This window comes from Thrips palmi, unplaced genomic scaffold, assembly GCF_012932325.1.
Source record: "Thrips palmi isolate BJ-2018 unplaced genomic scaffold, TpBJ-2018v1 HiC_scaffold_10, whole genome shotgun sequence".
In the NCBI taxonomy this organism is placed as follows: Eukaryota; Metazoa; Arthropoda; class Insecta; order Thysanoptera; family Thripidae; genus Thrips; species Thrips palmi.
In genome coordinates this window covers 7,781,688-7,797,194 of record NW_023144621.1, presented here as the reverse complement: position 1 = coordinate 7,797,194, position 15,507 = coordinate 7,781,688, and the positions used below count along the sequence as shown (strand labels likewise).

Sequence of the window (15,507 nt, the reverse complement as noted above, 5' to 3'; positions counted from 1 at the left end):
TACTTTCCCTACACCTCTTTTTCTTCATTATGATGTTTACCATACATTTTAATGGTTCTAGTTAATGTTACAGAGACCCTCCTCTGTTCATTTTTCTGAGTGTATTTGTCACAAGGAGCTCTTATATACACACCAAGACACTTTTGAGGGTAGGCAAGGACGAAAAAAGATACTAATCATCTATATGGCATCTAAGTTTTAATTAATAATATTATACTTTCACATTTAATACAATGTGATGATTGAATCACCTCTGTCGATACTGTACAGTCACAAGCTGCTCATTCCTTCCAGACTTCACATTTGTAACAATAATCAAATGTGATGGAGGGCTTGACGGTCATGACCAGGTGGATGGTACAAGTGGACCATGCTTAGTAAGTCACTGTTATCACAGCCACAATTTTGTAACATTAAGTTACAGCCTTTAAAACTATACCTTATTCACAACTCAGTAATGCATATTGAGAATGGAATGATTTGAAAGCCGAAGCCGCTACGGCTTGACTCCCCTCAAGGGAAAAATAATATCATTTTTTGGATGTAGGAATTGAGGTCTTCTCTTCCGCTATTGTTTTGAGGTCAGCACTAGGAGTATGTTGGCATACTATTATTTTCGCGAGTGAGACTGACAGGATTAGGGTGCACATATTTTGAATCTTTTCCTGTTTGTCAAAGTAAACTGCTCATTCATACACACATTACAGTACAGTGGTTACTGGTAGTGACAAACCTTTTTCTTGTTCAAAGTCTCTATGGAAGCTCGTCTAATGCATGAAGATTTGATGTAAACTCTACTAATTTATTACAAGAAAACGGCTAATTAGCATAAGTCTGAGATATTGGTCAAAATTTATTTTTGTAATTTCCAGTTCAAGAGTAGTTGTGGTTTGAGTATTTTTCAAAAGGGATCTTGGAAAGCAACTAAATTGGTTTCTACCTAAGAAGAAATGAAATTAGAAGTAAACTTCCCACTTCCAAAAATAGGTTTACTGTACGATTAAGAATAAATACAAACAGGTTTACCTTTCAGTCTTAATGAAGCGCATATCATAAACAAGTAGTGACCTCATTGCCTTATTCAGCACTCTCGTCCAACTATGATTTGAATCTGGAAATTTTTAAGTTTTATGCCGAGTCAATCGGCATTATTTTTTAAACAGAAGTCCAACTTGAAATCCCAATTCCAGCTTGGGGCATGACGCAAAATAGCTAATTATTGAACAAGATCGTGTTCTCAGCACCCCCCCAAGTCATGTCCAAGTATCAGTTTTAGTCGAAAGCGGAGAATGGACATAATGAGAAGATTACGTGCGTCCTGCGCACATCTCCCACGGCGACGAGGGCGAGGGGTAAAAGGCGACGGCGGGCACGGCGGCGTCCGCGGCACCGTGGCCGTGGCCGTGCCGCGACCAGGCGTGCGCCGGGTTGGGGATGTGGCTCGTCTGCGGGGGCAGCGCGAGCGCCTGTGCCGCTGCGGCCGGGGGCGGCGGGGGCGGCAGAGCGGCCACGGGCGCGTGCGGATGGCAATGTGGCGTCTGCGGGGACGGCTTCCAGTACTGCTGGAAGTTGACTGAGATGGTGACGGGGTGCAGGACCATGCCGGACGGCGTCGCCGAGGACACGAGGCCCAGCGCCATGGGCCCCGAGTTGGTGTGCGAGCTGGCGGTGTCCGACAACAGGTCCACGTCCAGGTAGGGCGCCAGCGCCTCGCAGGACACGGTGAGGGGGATGTAGAAGGAGCCCTTGGTGTGCAGCACGAATATGGGCACGCTGGCCTGCGTCTGGTGCGAGGACGCGGCGTGCTGCGAGGGTTGGGAGGGCGTCGGCGTGGCGGACGGCGACGGCGGCGGGCTGCGGGTTACGGTGCGCCGCCGCTTGTGGCCGCCGACGTTGCTGTGCTCCTCGCAGAAGCGCTGCTTGATGTTGTTCTTGAATTTGTAGCTGTGGTGGTGCCCCATGGCGTCGGGGTGCGGGCTATGCGCGCTGTGCGCGTCCACGTAGGGGTGGTGCGGGCTGTGCGCGTCGCGGCGAGGCGCCTCGGGGCCGTCGTCGTCGCCGCACCGCTCGCCGCACCGCTCCGTGCAGGTCTCGTAGTGCTGCGGCAGGCCGTGGTGCCCGTGGTGGCCCATGGCGTCCACATGGTACGATGGCTGCGACGCGGACGGCGAGGGCGGCGACGCGCACAGCATGTCCCTGAGCTGGCTGGACGCCGCGCCGCGGGGGTGGCTGGCCTGGCTGGCCTGCGTGTGAGCGGCTGCGTGGCTGGCCGACGACTCCTCGGTGCCCGAGCTCTGCGACGTCTGAGAGGTCTGCGACGCGCACTGGCCCTGCTTGGAGGCGCTGGCGCTGCCGCCCGCCGCGCCGTAGCTGCTGGAGCTCCCCGACGACGAGGTCGTCTCGCCCGGCTGCCGAGTCCGCGGGAAGTTGAGTCGGTCGCCTGCACCACAAGAAGAACGCCGTTTAGTCAACACTCATTTTGTATTCTGCTTCTGCTGAATAAAATTACTTTTACTGCAAAATTTTCTCTTGGGTGGAGACACGCAAGAGTGTTCTGCTAATCGCCGCCCCACAGTCGCGCAGTCGACCTACCTTTAACAATCTTATCGCAGTGTTTCTGCAGGTGGCTGATGAGCTTGACGCACAGCGAGTCGCCTGCGAAGTAGCCCTCCACCTCGACCAGGAAGTGCATGGCCTCGGACAGGCACTCCTGGTAGCCGAGGCGGTAGTGCTCCGTGACGATGGGCCTGACCACGGGCCGGATGGCACCCGTGGGATCGGCGCCGAGCCCGTTGGGAGGCGGGGTGGCGGGGGCCTCGGACAGCGGCGTCACGTCGCGGTCCGACCCGGGGGACTGCTCGCACTTGGTGACTCGGAGGTCGCCGGGGAGGTGCGGGGCCGCGACGCAGTCTGGAACAACGAAACCAAGTTTAGCTCAACCGATCCTCGATAGACAAGCCGCCTTTTCACTCGGTCCACGCCCTCAGTCCTCACCAATGCCGGCGGCGAGGTTGGCCCTGCTCTGCAGGTACTGCATGTGCTTGATGGCCATCTCGATGATCTCAGTCTTCTCGACGCGGCCGCGGCCCTTCTTCAGGTACTCGGCGGGGATGAGCCGCGACAGGTCGGCCAGGCAGTTGTTCATCCGGTCGCGCCGCCGCTTCTCGATGATGCGGTGCGACATGGGGTCCTGCAAGCACACAGCACGGTCCGGCACGGTCTAGAGTCCACTCCGTGGTCCACACCGTGGTCCACACGGCGAGAGTCTAGTCCGAGTCTAGTCGGCCCAGCGAACACGGCTACTGGTATTTGGACGTGAGAAGTCCATTCTCGGCCGTTTTCGTCGTGTCAACGAAAAACGAGTCAAATCGCTGCCCTTGGGTGCAATGATTCGCAGTGAAAAGGCGTTGCAGTCCCGATACCAGTCATCATGTTCGGTGGCCCAACCAACGATTCGATTTCGTGTTGCAAGGACATCCTTAGCCACACTGCAAACGTATAACACTGGTGGGCGGGTGGACTTCCAATCAAGTGAAGCTAAAGCCGAGTCAACGAGTTCATGCTTGAGCGGTGGCCGATTTTTCGTGCGTTGAAAAAGTTCCTCCGTTCGCCGCGTCCATTTATCACGTAACGGGGCGAGCGCCGGCCGTTGCGCGACGAATGGACGCCGGCTTACCTTACTGAGTTTACGGAAATCCACTTACCTCGGCTCTGTACTACCCTCTACCGCCACCTGAAAAGCCACCAGATATACATTTTACAGTGTAGCTCTGAAACAGGGTGCAAGCTTATAGACTAGCACGTGCGCGCATTCTGCAGAGTGCACGCGCGTCGCTCCGTGATTGCTCCAGCGCGTGGCCATGGCGCAGGTCGGTATGAAAAATAAACAAACGCCCGGCTGGAAATGACATGAGGGGCCGCGGGAAGGCTGCACGTGCCGACACAGTCACCGCGAGGATGCTCGTTGCAAGCATTCCGCCCCGCCCCGCCCCGCCTCGTGTCATCCGCTCCGCGGCTGCCCTCTCGGCCTTCATCACGCCGCAGCAGAGGCGCATGCAAAAGCTAAAAATAGCCGTCGCGGAATATCGCATACAAACAGAAAGAGCTCCAGCTGGGAAAATGCGATAGTCGCACCAGTTTGGCCTTTGCTCGGTCAGTCCCGGGGGGCTGGCTCTCCCGTTCCGTCTCCATACACATTTTCACGCAAGTTACATCATGGTTGGTCCAGTTCCGTCCACACAACAATGTCTACTGAAATTTTCATTAACATATTTTTTCCTGTCAATATTTTTTTTGGTGCGTCTTGGCTGAGGTGAGGACGTTCTTTACGGTTACACAACAACAACAACAACAACAACAACAACAAAAAAGTTTCTCTGATCCGCGGTTACAGCTGGGCTGCCGGCATCGGCCGCCAAAACAACGGAATGTTTGTGAGTCGCAGCCGCAGTCAGGCTGTCAGACAGCACACGTGTGGCTGCACGTGTCTGTCGGCGATGCCCCCCCCCCCCCCTTCCCCCCTCCGCGCCACACTGCGGCGCGACTCGCGGCCTATGCTGACTCACACGGAACGTAAGCCGTATGTCACGTGACTCGCAGCGCAACTTTCGCTCTGCACTTTTCTTCCCCGTCGCACCTACACTATCATCATCAGCTCGGGCGGCGGCGAGGGCAGGCCCGCATCGAAACTGTCACCGTTCTGCCGCCAACGTTTCGAAAACCGAATTGGGACTCTTAATTTTGGCAGCCGAGTTGTGGCACGCCGGCGAGTGGAAAAAGAAGTCCAAGCGTGTTTAAAAACGATTTTCAAGAAAAGGTCAAAGAGTGTGCACACTCAGTCCAACCACACCCTACACCTTGACTCCGGCTGCTCTCCCCTTACTTGCTCAATCACTCGCATGTCCACTCAATATTTGCAAAACCTTAAGTCCCCACTACCCGCACAGCCCCCTTGCAGATCTGGGCGCCTGCAGCATGCAGGGTAGGCAACATCCCATGTTCCACACTTCAGCGTGGTGCGGCGTTGCCTACCCGCCGGACGACAGGCGCTCGGAGAAAAATGGGATTTAGTGCGGCATGCGGATTCACTTTCCACTTCCAGCGGAGCGCCAGCATCGCGGAGTCCGGCACACTGACTCACTCACACTCACGCGCGGGCCAACGTGACGGGGCACCAACAAACACACACACACACCTCGCGAGGTTCCCGGCGCGCGCTCAGCAGCGGGACGGGCGCCAGCGCGGCGTGGACGGCGAGCTCCTCGTCGTGGTGGTGGAAGCCGCTGTCACGGTGGCGGTACGGGAAGGCGACGGGCACCCCCGGCGGCGCGCCCAGGCCCAGGATGGGGTGGCGCTCCTGCAGCGGTGAGCTCTCCGTCACCATGGCGACGAGCAGACGACGCGAGCGCGTCCACGATACGTACAGTGCCGGTGCGCCCGGCGTTCGAGTTCGAATGTTGTGGCCCGGCGATAGGGAGCCCCTTTTATAACGTCGGCCGCTTGGGCGGGGCGGGGCGGGGCGGGGCGGGGCCGCGCGGGCCGGGCGCGGAGGAAGGCCGGCGGAAGGGGCAGGGGGGGGCAGGGCCGACCGGCCGGGGCGGCTGCGTGACCGCGGCCTGTCGCCGTCGCACTCAGGGGCCTCCAGGGGGAGCAGGGCCGACAGAGCCAAGAGAGCCAAGCAGAGCGACGAGGCGCGGCGGAAAGATGCCGTGCCGGTGCGGTCCGGGACCGACGGGGGACGGGCCGACGGACAGGGAGCCGGTGGGAGGGGCGCAGGGTGGGGGATGGGGGTCACGTTCCTCCGCGCACTCCGCGCGGCCGCGGCTCCTCACGTGGACTTCGGCGTGGCGCGGCGTGGCGTGGCGTGGCGCGGCGTGGCGTGGCGTGGCGGGCGTGGCGTGGCGTGGCGCGGCGCAGCGTGGCACGGCACTGGAGGGGTCGCAACTTCAGAAGCCGCTGACAAGAGAATTCCGGGCGGGCTGCGCTGCGCCGGCACCACGCTGTAGGCACCTTGCCTTGGCGTGCCTCGGCTGGCGGGTGAGGGCGGCAGGCACGTGTCTGTGCAGCGGGGCGTCCCTGCGACGACGCGACGACGCGCGGTGTGGGGCGAGCTGCTGGAAAGGCGGGGGTGTCTGTTCGTGCTGCTAGAGCCGGCTAGAGCATAGAGCGGTTGAGAAGGTCGGCGTTGCGCCGCCCGCCGGACTTATCCCTGCCACTCGCTTCCCGCTGATCCGACCTGACCACAGTCAACACAGCAGTTTTTACTGCCTCGTGACCAGCGTCGATCCCGCGAGGCCCGCTGGCCGCGGGCTGGCCAACTTTTATTTGAACTGCAGTGGCAGTGCTACTGTCCGCGCGACAAACTGCCACACATTCGCAACTCGCTGCAATACAGCCCTGAAAACAGAAAGAGGAGGGGGGGGGGGACTGCATCACATGTATCGCCACACTGCAAGTGAAACGTCGCCACCACACTGCTAACTTCAGATAAGACTGTCACGATCGATCGTCGCGACGATCCTGACACGTCACGGAGAAACGATGCTACTGTTACTTCCCGGACGCACTTTTCTGCATGCAGTACAATCGTTACGACACCCCAATTTCGTGTGGATTGCCATTTTTCAAAAGTCATGCCAGGTTTTATGAACGAGTAGTGCTAAAGTCCTGCCGTTCCATCCCCACTATGAACCAGCAGTGATTCGGGGCACTGTCACTGTCCGGGGGGGGGGGGGGGATGCGGACGACGCACGAAGCGCTATCGGGCGCTCCCCGCCGGTCCCCGCCGGTCCACGGTGTGGATTTATGACGGGCTGCCGCGGCGCTACGTGGTGGCCGTGATGGCCTGGCGGGCCGGCGAGGCGATGGCCGCGGACACGTGACCTGGCCGCGGGCCGCGGTGACGCGCCACACGTGTCTGGCGGTATGTCTCGCGGTGTAGTCGCACGCACCGAGCGCACCGAGCGCACCGAGCGCACTGTACGCACTTCGTGACGCAAACCGGGCCGGCATCCCGGCGACACTATTCCCGGCCCTTGTCCGGCCCCCACAATGGCAATGGCATCGCTTCCTCGCCCTGCACAGCTGACTCATTCCGAGAGCCGTTCTCGTCGCTCTGTCTCTCTCGCACCTATAGGAGTCATCCCATGAGTGCGAGAGAGACAGCGCGCCGGGAGTTCCGCTCGGAATCAGCCTGCTGGTGGACGGGCATGGACTTGGAACACCGTGACTTGGAAGGAGTACGATCAGTCCAAGAAAGAACTTTGTTCGAGTCTACAGACGAATACGAATGCACCCCTCCTACAATTGTGCGTCGGAGTCAAAGTGCACGCGGCAGGCCAGCCGGGCCAGCCGCCATTTTGCTCCAGCGCTGCCCGCTTAGCATGTCCGTATAACCGTGCAGTTTGTCTGGCGCGGCGAATCGTTTGGCCGCCCGGCCGCCACCGGGAGGGCCACGCTGCCTCCGCCTTCGCCTTCGCCACGTGCCGAGGGCGGCGGAGGGCTGTGATCGACACCCAGGACCAAGGCGACCAAGGCCGCGCCCAGGCGTGCCGGGCGCCCCTCGCGCGTTCGCGGAAACACCGCCAAGCCAAGAAATCGGGTGCGGTGGGTCGGAACCCCTCATGCGTTGGCATTGGCCGTGTCGGGGAAGCTACAGTACATCGCACGTCAGGTGCGATGTCACACGGCATCACACCTTTCGTCACACGGCATCGCACCTTTCGTGCATGTCATCATAGCAGTGAAGTGGGGTGAAGTGGGGTGTCGTCGCGCTCCGGCCGCGGCAGTCTCGCGCCCGGGTCACGTGCGCAAGCTGCGCAAGCTGCGCAAGCGAGGCGGGAAGGCGGGCACGGCGGGCAAGTCACCCCACGGGCGTTTTCCACGCGGTCACATGCCGGCCGGCCTGTCACATGTCCACGCCGCCACGCCGCGCCGCGCGCACGCCCATCGGGCACGCCGACACCTATCTCGTGTCCACCGGGACGGGGGCACCGCGGGCGTGCCGCCCGGCAGGCTCGTTCCGAACGGTCGGTCTCTCTCGCACCCCCACGGCCCCTACGGAGCGCGCCGTGAGTGCGAGCGAGGCGGAGAGACGACAGCGCCGGCAGCCTGCAGTGCCGCGCCGCCCTGCGCCGCCCGCGGCCGAAATCCGCAGCGGCGATGACGCACCGCGGGGCCCGCGGGGGCAACGCACCCGTAAGGCGCGATTCCACAGCGGAAGTGGAGGGGGCGGGCGAGGGGCGAGCAATGGATTTCGTTCTAGACCCCGCGACCTGACCATTGCACCCAACCCTAACGGAAACAAAACAAAGCAGGCGAACGCAGGTGTGTGCACTAACATCATCATAAAATCAGGCTAGCAGGCAGGCAGGCCAGACAGAAGTGTGAACAGCACCCAATCATCCAGTGACATACACTCCCAATTAAACGATGCATGCATCAGCTTGCTCTTCGATGGTCATTGCTTCAATTTTGGAAGCGAGATATACTCGACGTCGCGCCACGGCCCCCGTCCGTATTGACACAGTGTTGTTATCAAGGCCCCGGCCAGCCGGATGTGTTGTAACCCTGTCGAGGCAAGCCGCACAGCCCAGCCGCCCCAGCCCTGCCGCCCCAGCCGCACCGCGCCACAGGGAGCTACTTTTCCATTCTTCGCTTTCGCGTGCCGAGCTTCGCTCCTCGCCCGCGGGGATAAATAAAGAATGATAAAAGTTGCCTCCCCTTTCGGACCGCAGACAGCTCAGACAGCTTTGACGAGCCCGCGACAGACCAAAGGACCAAAGCGGAGGCAGTGGAGGCAGCGCCAAGGGGGAGGGGTGGGCCGGCCGGGGCGGGCGCTGTCCACGCTCGTCCACTGCTTGGCCGCTTGGCCACTGAGAGGGGGGGAGGGGGCGGTGTACAAGGGAGCTATTCCTGGTCGCCCTGGCCGACGTCACGTGCCGTGGCCTCAACGGGCAGCAAACACACACACACACACACACACCACACACACACACACACACACACACGATGGGGAGGGGTATTTAGTTATCAACTCCGTCTCGGTGCTTACCCGTGACAACTTCCGCTTGTGGAAGTACTCATCGTCCTCGCTGTGCGCCGTGGAGAAGTTGAGGTTCCTGCAAAGGACAGGGAGAGGCGTTTAGCGGCGTGGTGGGGGGCTGCGGAGGCTGCTTCCGAACTGCGTGCTTTCGTCGGTCCCGTCTCTCTCGCACTCATAGGTAAGGAAAGGGCGTGAGAGAGACCGAGCGACGAAGCACACTGCTGCGGGGCCCTCACGTTTGCAGCTTCCAGACGAACTCACCCCTCGCAGTAGTGGAAAATGCTCTGGTCCTCGGGCAGGCGGCCGCCGGCCTCGGAGCTGGGCCCCACGGGCACGTGGACGGCGTGGCCATGCTCTGGTTGCGGAGTTAGCCTGCAAAACGCCAAACATAGCCAGTTATGTCATAGAAGCGACTTCCGCCACTTGGATGGGGCTTCGGGCCCTCGGGCCGTTGAGGGGTGTCCACGGTCCACAGCACGTGAAACATCAAACGCGACTATTTATAACTCTAGAGTAGCCTGAAGTGCAGAACAATTGTGTTGGAGTCTGATACAACCGTGAATCAAGTGTGCCATTTTGGCGTCATGTCGAAACCAGCCCCTAAATGCTCGTTTCCGGCACGATATTCCAGGGCGACTGATGGCGATGCCTGACAAAACTCTCCAATTTGCGGGGCCGGCGGTCTCGCCGGTCGCGTGCAGTGCGAGTTCGGAGTTCTGGAAATCGCCCCACCCCCACCCTCTCTGCCTCTCTGCCTTTCTGCCCGCCACCGAAACAAGCTATCGACGATCGCTTAGAGGGGCGGAGGCGCCACCTTCCGCTGCCTGCATACGCGATCGCGCTGGACAGTGTGGGCATCGGGCCCCGTCTCCGCATGTGGCATTTTAAGCGAAAATTGGCTCGAGCTCAGCAGTGCGCTTGACTAACTTCTTGCACACCGACCACTCACTGTAAACTGACTAGAAGGGCAGTCATTCGCCCACCCCTTTACTGACTGTAATTTATCAATTTTCAGAAGCCCCTTGCATCCTGACCCCTGCGTTCTCCTGTGGCCCTTACAGCCACGTAGGCCTACTACCGCTATCCCCTCCCCTTCTCCTCCTACCCCTATTCAGTTCGAATCCAGATCCAACCCTTATCAGACCCATACGCACGCCGGTCCACTTTCATATTTCCCGCGAACCCATTTCCGGCCGCGGCCCCGGATCTGGCACGACCCGACAGCGCCCAGCGGCTGGATGGGATAATGCTTTCGGGGCCGAAATCGAGCATCGGGCGAACCACATTCACGGCAATAACGTTAAATGGCTGGCGCTCTGACCGGCAGTCCGCCTCTCTCACACTCGTGGCACTCCTCGCGTAGGCGCGAGAGAGACAGCGACGCAACGCTGATCGGGGAATCAGTGTGCTGCCTGCGGCCGCATCGTAACCGGGCCAGAGGGATTGCTTTCAGGCGGCATTTGGCTGGGTCAGGGTTGGTGTTCCAATGCCCATTGTGCCCCACGCCCGCGTCCCCTCCCCACCCCCTTCCGGCCCCTCCCCCTCCCCCCGAATCTGGGTGGAGCGCGTGCGGGGGTGGGCGGCCGGGACTCGGAATGGTGCTGCGCGCTGCGCACAGGCCATATCAATTTTCGGATAACTTTGGCCCCCTTCCAGTGGCGTGGCCCCGCCTTTTCGCTTCGCTCTGCTGCTAGTGTCGGGTAACACGGCACAAACGCATTTTTGTTCCGGGCGTAGCAAGCGAGAAGAGTCTGATCCACGCCAGCGTGTCTCGGAGGCGCTTTCGAGGCGAAAAAACCAACACACTACCTTTCCTGTCAAAAAGTCCACTCATAGACTTTGATGAGGTTTTCCACACTCTTCACAGTGTGCCACGTGAGGGTCGGCAGACCGAGGGGACCGAGGGGCCGAGGGCCCTGCCGCGCGCACGTTGCTCGAGTAGTGTTTTGATTGGTGAACTTTGGGCGGCGCGGCGGGACGCGGCGGGCCGCGGCGGGCGGGCACCCTTCCCGCGTACACGTTGACGTTTCCTCCCGAACACGTGACCAGGGCGCGCTCCAGCCCGGCCTGGTCGTTTGTCTACGGGGCAGTGGTGACAGAGTTGATGAAGGGCTGGAAGCGAACCCCCGGATCCCGGATCCTCCCCACGCTTTTCACTTCGTGTGGCGTGGCTACTGCCGGCTACTGCCAGGGTTCGAGTGCGGTCGTGCGGCCCGGCCAAGGAAGAGGAGCGTTCCGATGACGTCCGCTAACGTCCACCATCGTTCGCCGTGACGCATGCACTGCTCTTGGGAAATAGCGGACAGTGGCTAGGACAGCCGTCTGGTTTCAAGGAAATTCTGGACTGGCCGTGGCCGTTGCCGTGGCCGTTGCCGTGGCCCTCACGTGGTCGGCGAGGACCGAGGGACACCGTGGGGCAGGCCAAGATCCGGTTTGTGGGGTCTGACCGGGACGGAGGTGGGCGTTTGGCGGGTCAAGGAGGCGAGGTACTTCGACTAGCGCTACGCGAGCTTCGTCACCGGCACCGCGACTATACACAGCGAGAAAAGACTACGGAAAGTATTGTTTATCGACACACACAGTGCCTCTCCGAATATTTGAATAAGGAGTAGTTTACACTGGGTGCGTGGTTTGATCCAGAATTAGAGTCGATCTTTCGATCTGTGGGCCGCCGCGCTGCTGGACTACGACCAGGATAGGAGGGGGGAGGGGAAAGCCCGAGGGAGGGGAGGGGAGGTAGGGGGAGGGGGTAGAGGGAGTCACATTGGAGTAAACGTGACTCCACGGCCGCGCCTCTTCGCGTCTGGAACCATGCCATGCCGTGCCGTAGGCAGCGGGCTGCGGTCACGCCCTCCTTCTCCTCGGCGCTGGTGGCAGGCCGGCCCAGGCTGACCGCGCGCCTGCCAGTTCTGCCCGTCAGCCCAGTGCTAAATGGAATGTACTGCCCGTGCCCGTGCCCGGGACTGGGCTGGGCTTGGCCGGCCTGGGGCGCCAAGCAAACCGCCGAGCCGAACGCCACACTGAGAAGCCGAACGCTGTTTAGAACTCTTCGGCAGTTTGTAGGCCGAGTGGCAGGCCGGAATGGGCAATCCTCGCGACAGAGGCCTGCTTGGGGGTGGCAACGCGTTGCAACGCCGCCAGGGCCTCTAGGTTCAACGTCATCGCCACTATCGCACCAAGTCGGCAACAGCGTGGAATTGGAGTGGCGATATCACGACGCCGGTTCCGCCTCGACTCGAAAATGGCCGAGCCTTGGCCGAGCCTTGGCCGAGCCTTGGCCGAGCCATGATGGACCAAGTGTGCCGGCACAGCTACGCAACAAGTTTCCAGCGTCTGCTGGCCAGCTTGGTGCGTGGATCCTGCCTGGCTGGATCCTCTTGGGGTGTCAGTGGCCCAACAAGAGTAACACACGCACCAGTAAAGGAAACCACGAACCAAGTTACAGCTTCATTTTAGTACCACGAAACCTGCCTGCTGTCATGGTGCTGGTGGTGGCGGGCAGGGGGCCCCGGCCCGGGGCTGTGCCTGGGGTGGGCGGCGTCGTCCCAGTACGTCGGTGAGGGCTGCTCCATGCTCTCGCCGTAGGTCGGGACATGGGTCCGGCGAGAGAGAGCGTTGGTGGGGCGGGTCGGGGTGGGTCGGGGTGGGTGGCACCCCCTGGTGGGCGTGGCGGGGCGTATCCAGGTGCCCGCGCCACGTCAGCGCGCGTCAACGCTCCAGCCGCGGTTCAGGGTGAAGCGAAACAACACTAAAACACACCCGCAGGTCCGGGGTTCAAATCCCGGTGATAGCACACAATATAACCCGCGAAACGTGACTGCTGCACACTGCGCTCGCACGACTGGCCGGCACAACACGGCGGGTTTCCGTCGACTGAGTGGCCGGCCGCGCCGCCCCGCCGCGCCCCGCTCGCCCCGCTCGCCCCGCCGCCGAGCCCCACGCCGCGATCCACGTGCCGCGCGGCCGTGACGTCAGCTCACGCGACGAGCATGTGTTCTGGGGACGCCCCCTCCGCCCCGCGCGCCCCGCCGCGGCCCGGCTCACGTGGACGGCAACGCGACGGGCGAGCCGAGCCGAGACGAGCCGGGCCAAGCCGGTCCCAGCCGCACCGCGCGGCACAGCGGCACAGCGGCACAGCGGCAGCTAGAGGCGGAAAGGGGAAGGGAAGGGTAGGGGCAGAGGGAGTCAGACCCGCGCAATTTGAACGACGGCATGGTAATGCAGGCGGCGCTCTGCGTTCTGCGACCCGACGCGGGGAATCCTGCCAACCCTGGCCGCCCTGGCCGCGGAGGACGTACACAAGGAGCGGAAGCTCGTGCCCTCCCCTCCACACACCTGTTCAACAACACTGGGCGCGCCACTGACATACTTGTCGACGCCTCCCCGGCGTGGTGCGCCGCGTGCCGCGAGCTGCGTGCCGCGAGCTGCGTGCCGCGAGCTGCGTGCCGCTAGAGGCCTCCAGTGGGGGAGAAACGCGGACTCTGTCGCCTTCATCTGACCGAGAGGTCCTCTCATACTCGTGACTTCCGGCCCCGCGGGGAAGCGGGGGGAGAAGGGGGAGCAGCAGACGCTGTCCTCCCTAACCTCACTTTCCGTCTGTTTTGTCGCACTGTAGCATGCTAAACCTAATTTCGCATGCTTATGAGTGTTTTAGAGCTTTGATAAGTTGGCCGAATCATATCGTACAAAAGTGGTGCATAATCAATTCTGATTTCAAATAATATGATAGCTTTAAGTCGCGGGGTCGAGGGGGCCCTGTGGAAGAGGGGGAGGAAGGGTGGGGGCCTTGGCCCGGGGCCGGAAACGACTAGTATGAGGGATTACACGTAGCATTTCTGGTCCCCGCGTTTCTCCCACTCTGGAGGCCTCTACAGTCTGTCTCAGGTCGGAACGAGCCTGGAGACGGTCGCGTTGTTGCAGCGGTAGTGCGGCTACCTGCTATTGAGGGTGGCAGCGGCCTGTGCCGAACCCCCGCTGCGAAGGGTCTGTCCCTTTTCATTTCAGAGGTGTTGCTGCAGTTGCTGAGGAGGCAAGTGAACCTCGCCAGGCTCGTTCCGACCTGAGACAGAGTGTACGTGCCGCGAGCTGCGTGCCGCGAGCCGCGTGCCGCGAGCTGCGTGCCGCGAGCCGCGTGCGCGGTCAAGGACCCGAAGATCGCGGCCAGCCGAGGGGTGACCCACCGTAAAATTTTGTGTACAATGATTGTGTGAATGTGCAAGAATGTGTAAGATTTCTGGCGCTATTGCCACACTTGTTGCCTACTTACAGGCGTTTTTGCCACCTGAATGTGGAATGTGGTCAAATTTTGTACAATGAATGTGGGAAGCTGTTCCCCCCTCGCGGCCAGCGGCCACAGTGAACGTCCCCAGTGCATCGGCCAACGCATTTGAGCATATTCTCAAAGTCACTCTGCCTTCACTAAATTACATACAGAGTGGTGTCCCTCCCCCGTTCCTTTGTTCCCTCTCACCCGATCTTTGCCAGGTTGCGACCGCCTAGGGTAGGAGGCCCGCTTTAGCGTGATTTGGCTTTATCGCACGCCTGTACAACGTCCTGCAAAATAAAACGTCGCAGCGTCACCGCGGAACGGGTCGGCGCGATCGCCCCGCCCGCCGCCGCGCCCCGCCGTGCCCCGCCGCGCCCCGCCGCGCCCCGCCCCGCCGCGCCCGCCGCGCCCCGCCGCGCCCCGCCGCGCCTGGCCCGACATGTGCAGCGTTGCAGCCGCGGCGTCTCCCTCCAGACCAGCATGTTACACTCTAAAAAAAATCAGTACAGAATTTTGTAACATGGTTACGCAGCTTTTTCAATAACATGTGTTACAGAAATTTGTATCACGATGGATACAATTTTTTTCTTTGTAACTTGGTTACAGAATTTCGTAACGGTTACAAAATTTGTAAACAGTCGTTATTCTTCCAAATCAAGCTTCAAAATGAGAATTTTGTTCGAACGTAGTCTCCGTGGGTCTGATTGAAGGTCCTTATGCCATCCTTCGAGTCACAACTTTCCCAGATGTACTCTGAGAAGTCGGGAATCGAACCTCAAACCTTGGAGGAACAGGGGAGGAGAAGTAGGTCGAAAATGCAGACCTAATTGGTGCAGGTTCGCTAGGCTACGGCTGATTTCAAAAGGGTCACGGGCAATTTTTTTTGAATACAGAAATACTTGAACTAGTGGAAGATCAACTTAAATTTTGAGAGAAAAAATCCTAAATATAAATAATTTGCCGTAAACTGCCGTTCGGAGCCGTGGGCCGATGTCTGTCGCTTCTAGAGCTTCCACCATTCGCCGTTGGCCACGGAGGGCGCTCTTGGCGGCTACCTTACTGACAGTTTTCATTTATTTTGCGTTGTATTTGAAAAGATTCTACTTATTTGTGTAATCTTCCACCACTTAAAGCTCTAAAGAACCCACGGCAATACTCTGTTTTGGGGCTCACGCGTTTAGTTTTCACTAGTAGCATG

The 15,507-nt window shown here is 60.0% G+C and overlaps 1 protein-coding gene across 5 annotated transcripts; it reads right to left on the bottom strand.

Annotated features, from left to right (window-relative positions):
• Window positions 1-181: 181 nt before the first annotated feature.
• On the bottom strand, window positions 182-12,906 carry LOC117638999 (transcription factor cwo-like). 5 transcript variants are annotated; one of them, XM_034374279.1, is made up of 6 exons: window positions 12,503-12,906; window positions 9,305-9,415; window positions 9,053-9,119; window positions 2,995-3,190; window positions 2,593-2,910; window positions 182-2,440 (listed from the first exon to the last, which is right to left on the bottom strand). In XM_034374279.1, exons 1-6 carry the CDS (start codon window positions 12,613-12,615, stop codon window positions 1,308-1,310), a joined length of 1,938 nt encoding a protein of 645 aa, XP_034230170.1. In that variant the 5' UTR covers window positions 12,616-12,906; the 3' UTR covers window positions 182-1,307. The 5 variants fall into 5 exon arrangements, with proteins under 5 accessions (XP_034230170.1, XP_034230171.1, XP_034230173.1 ...); XM_034374280.1 differs by having other exon boundaries at window positions 12,515-12,906; XM_034374282.1 differs by lacking the exon at window positions 12,503-12,906 and adding an exon at window positions 3,705-3,733.
• Between the last annotated feature and the right edge of the window lie 2,601 nt (window positions 12,907-15,507).

Coding starts and splice junctions, on each gene's coding strand:
- LOC117638999 (XM_034374279.1), bottom strand. CDS start 12,615: ATGGAGCAGCCCTCACCGACGTACTGGGACGACGCCGCCCACCCCAGG. Junction 3,191..9,052: donor ACAAGCGGAAGTTGTCACGG/GTAAGCACCGAG, acceptor GTGTGCTTGCAG/GACCCCATGTCGCACCGCAT. Junction 2,441..2,592: donor CTGCGATAAGATTGTTAAAG/GTAGGTCGACTG, acceptor CTTGTGGTGCAG/GCGACCGACTCAACTTCCCG.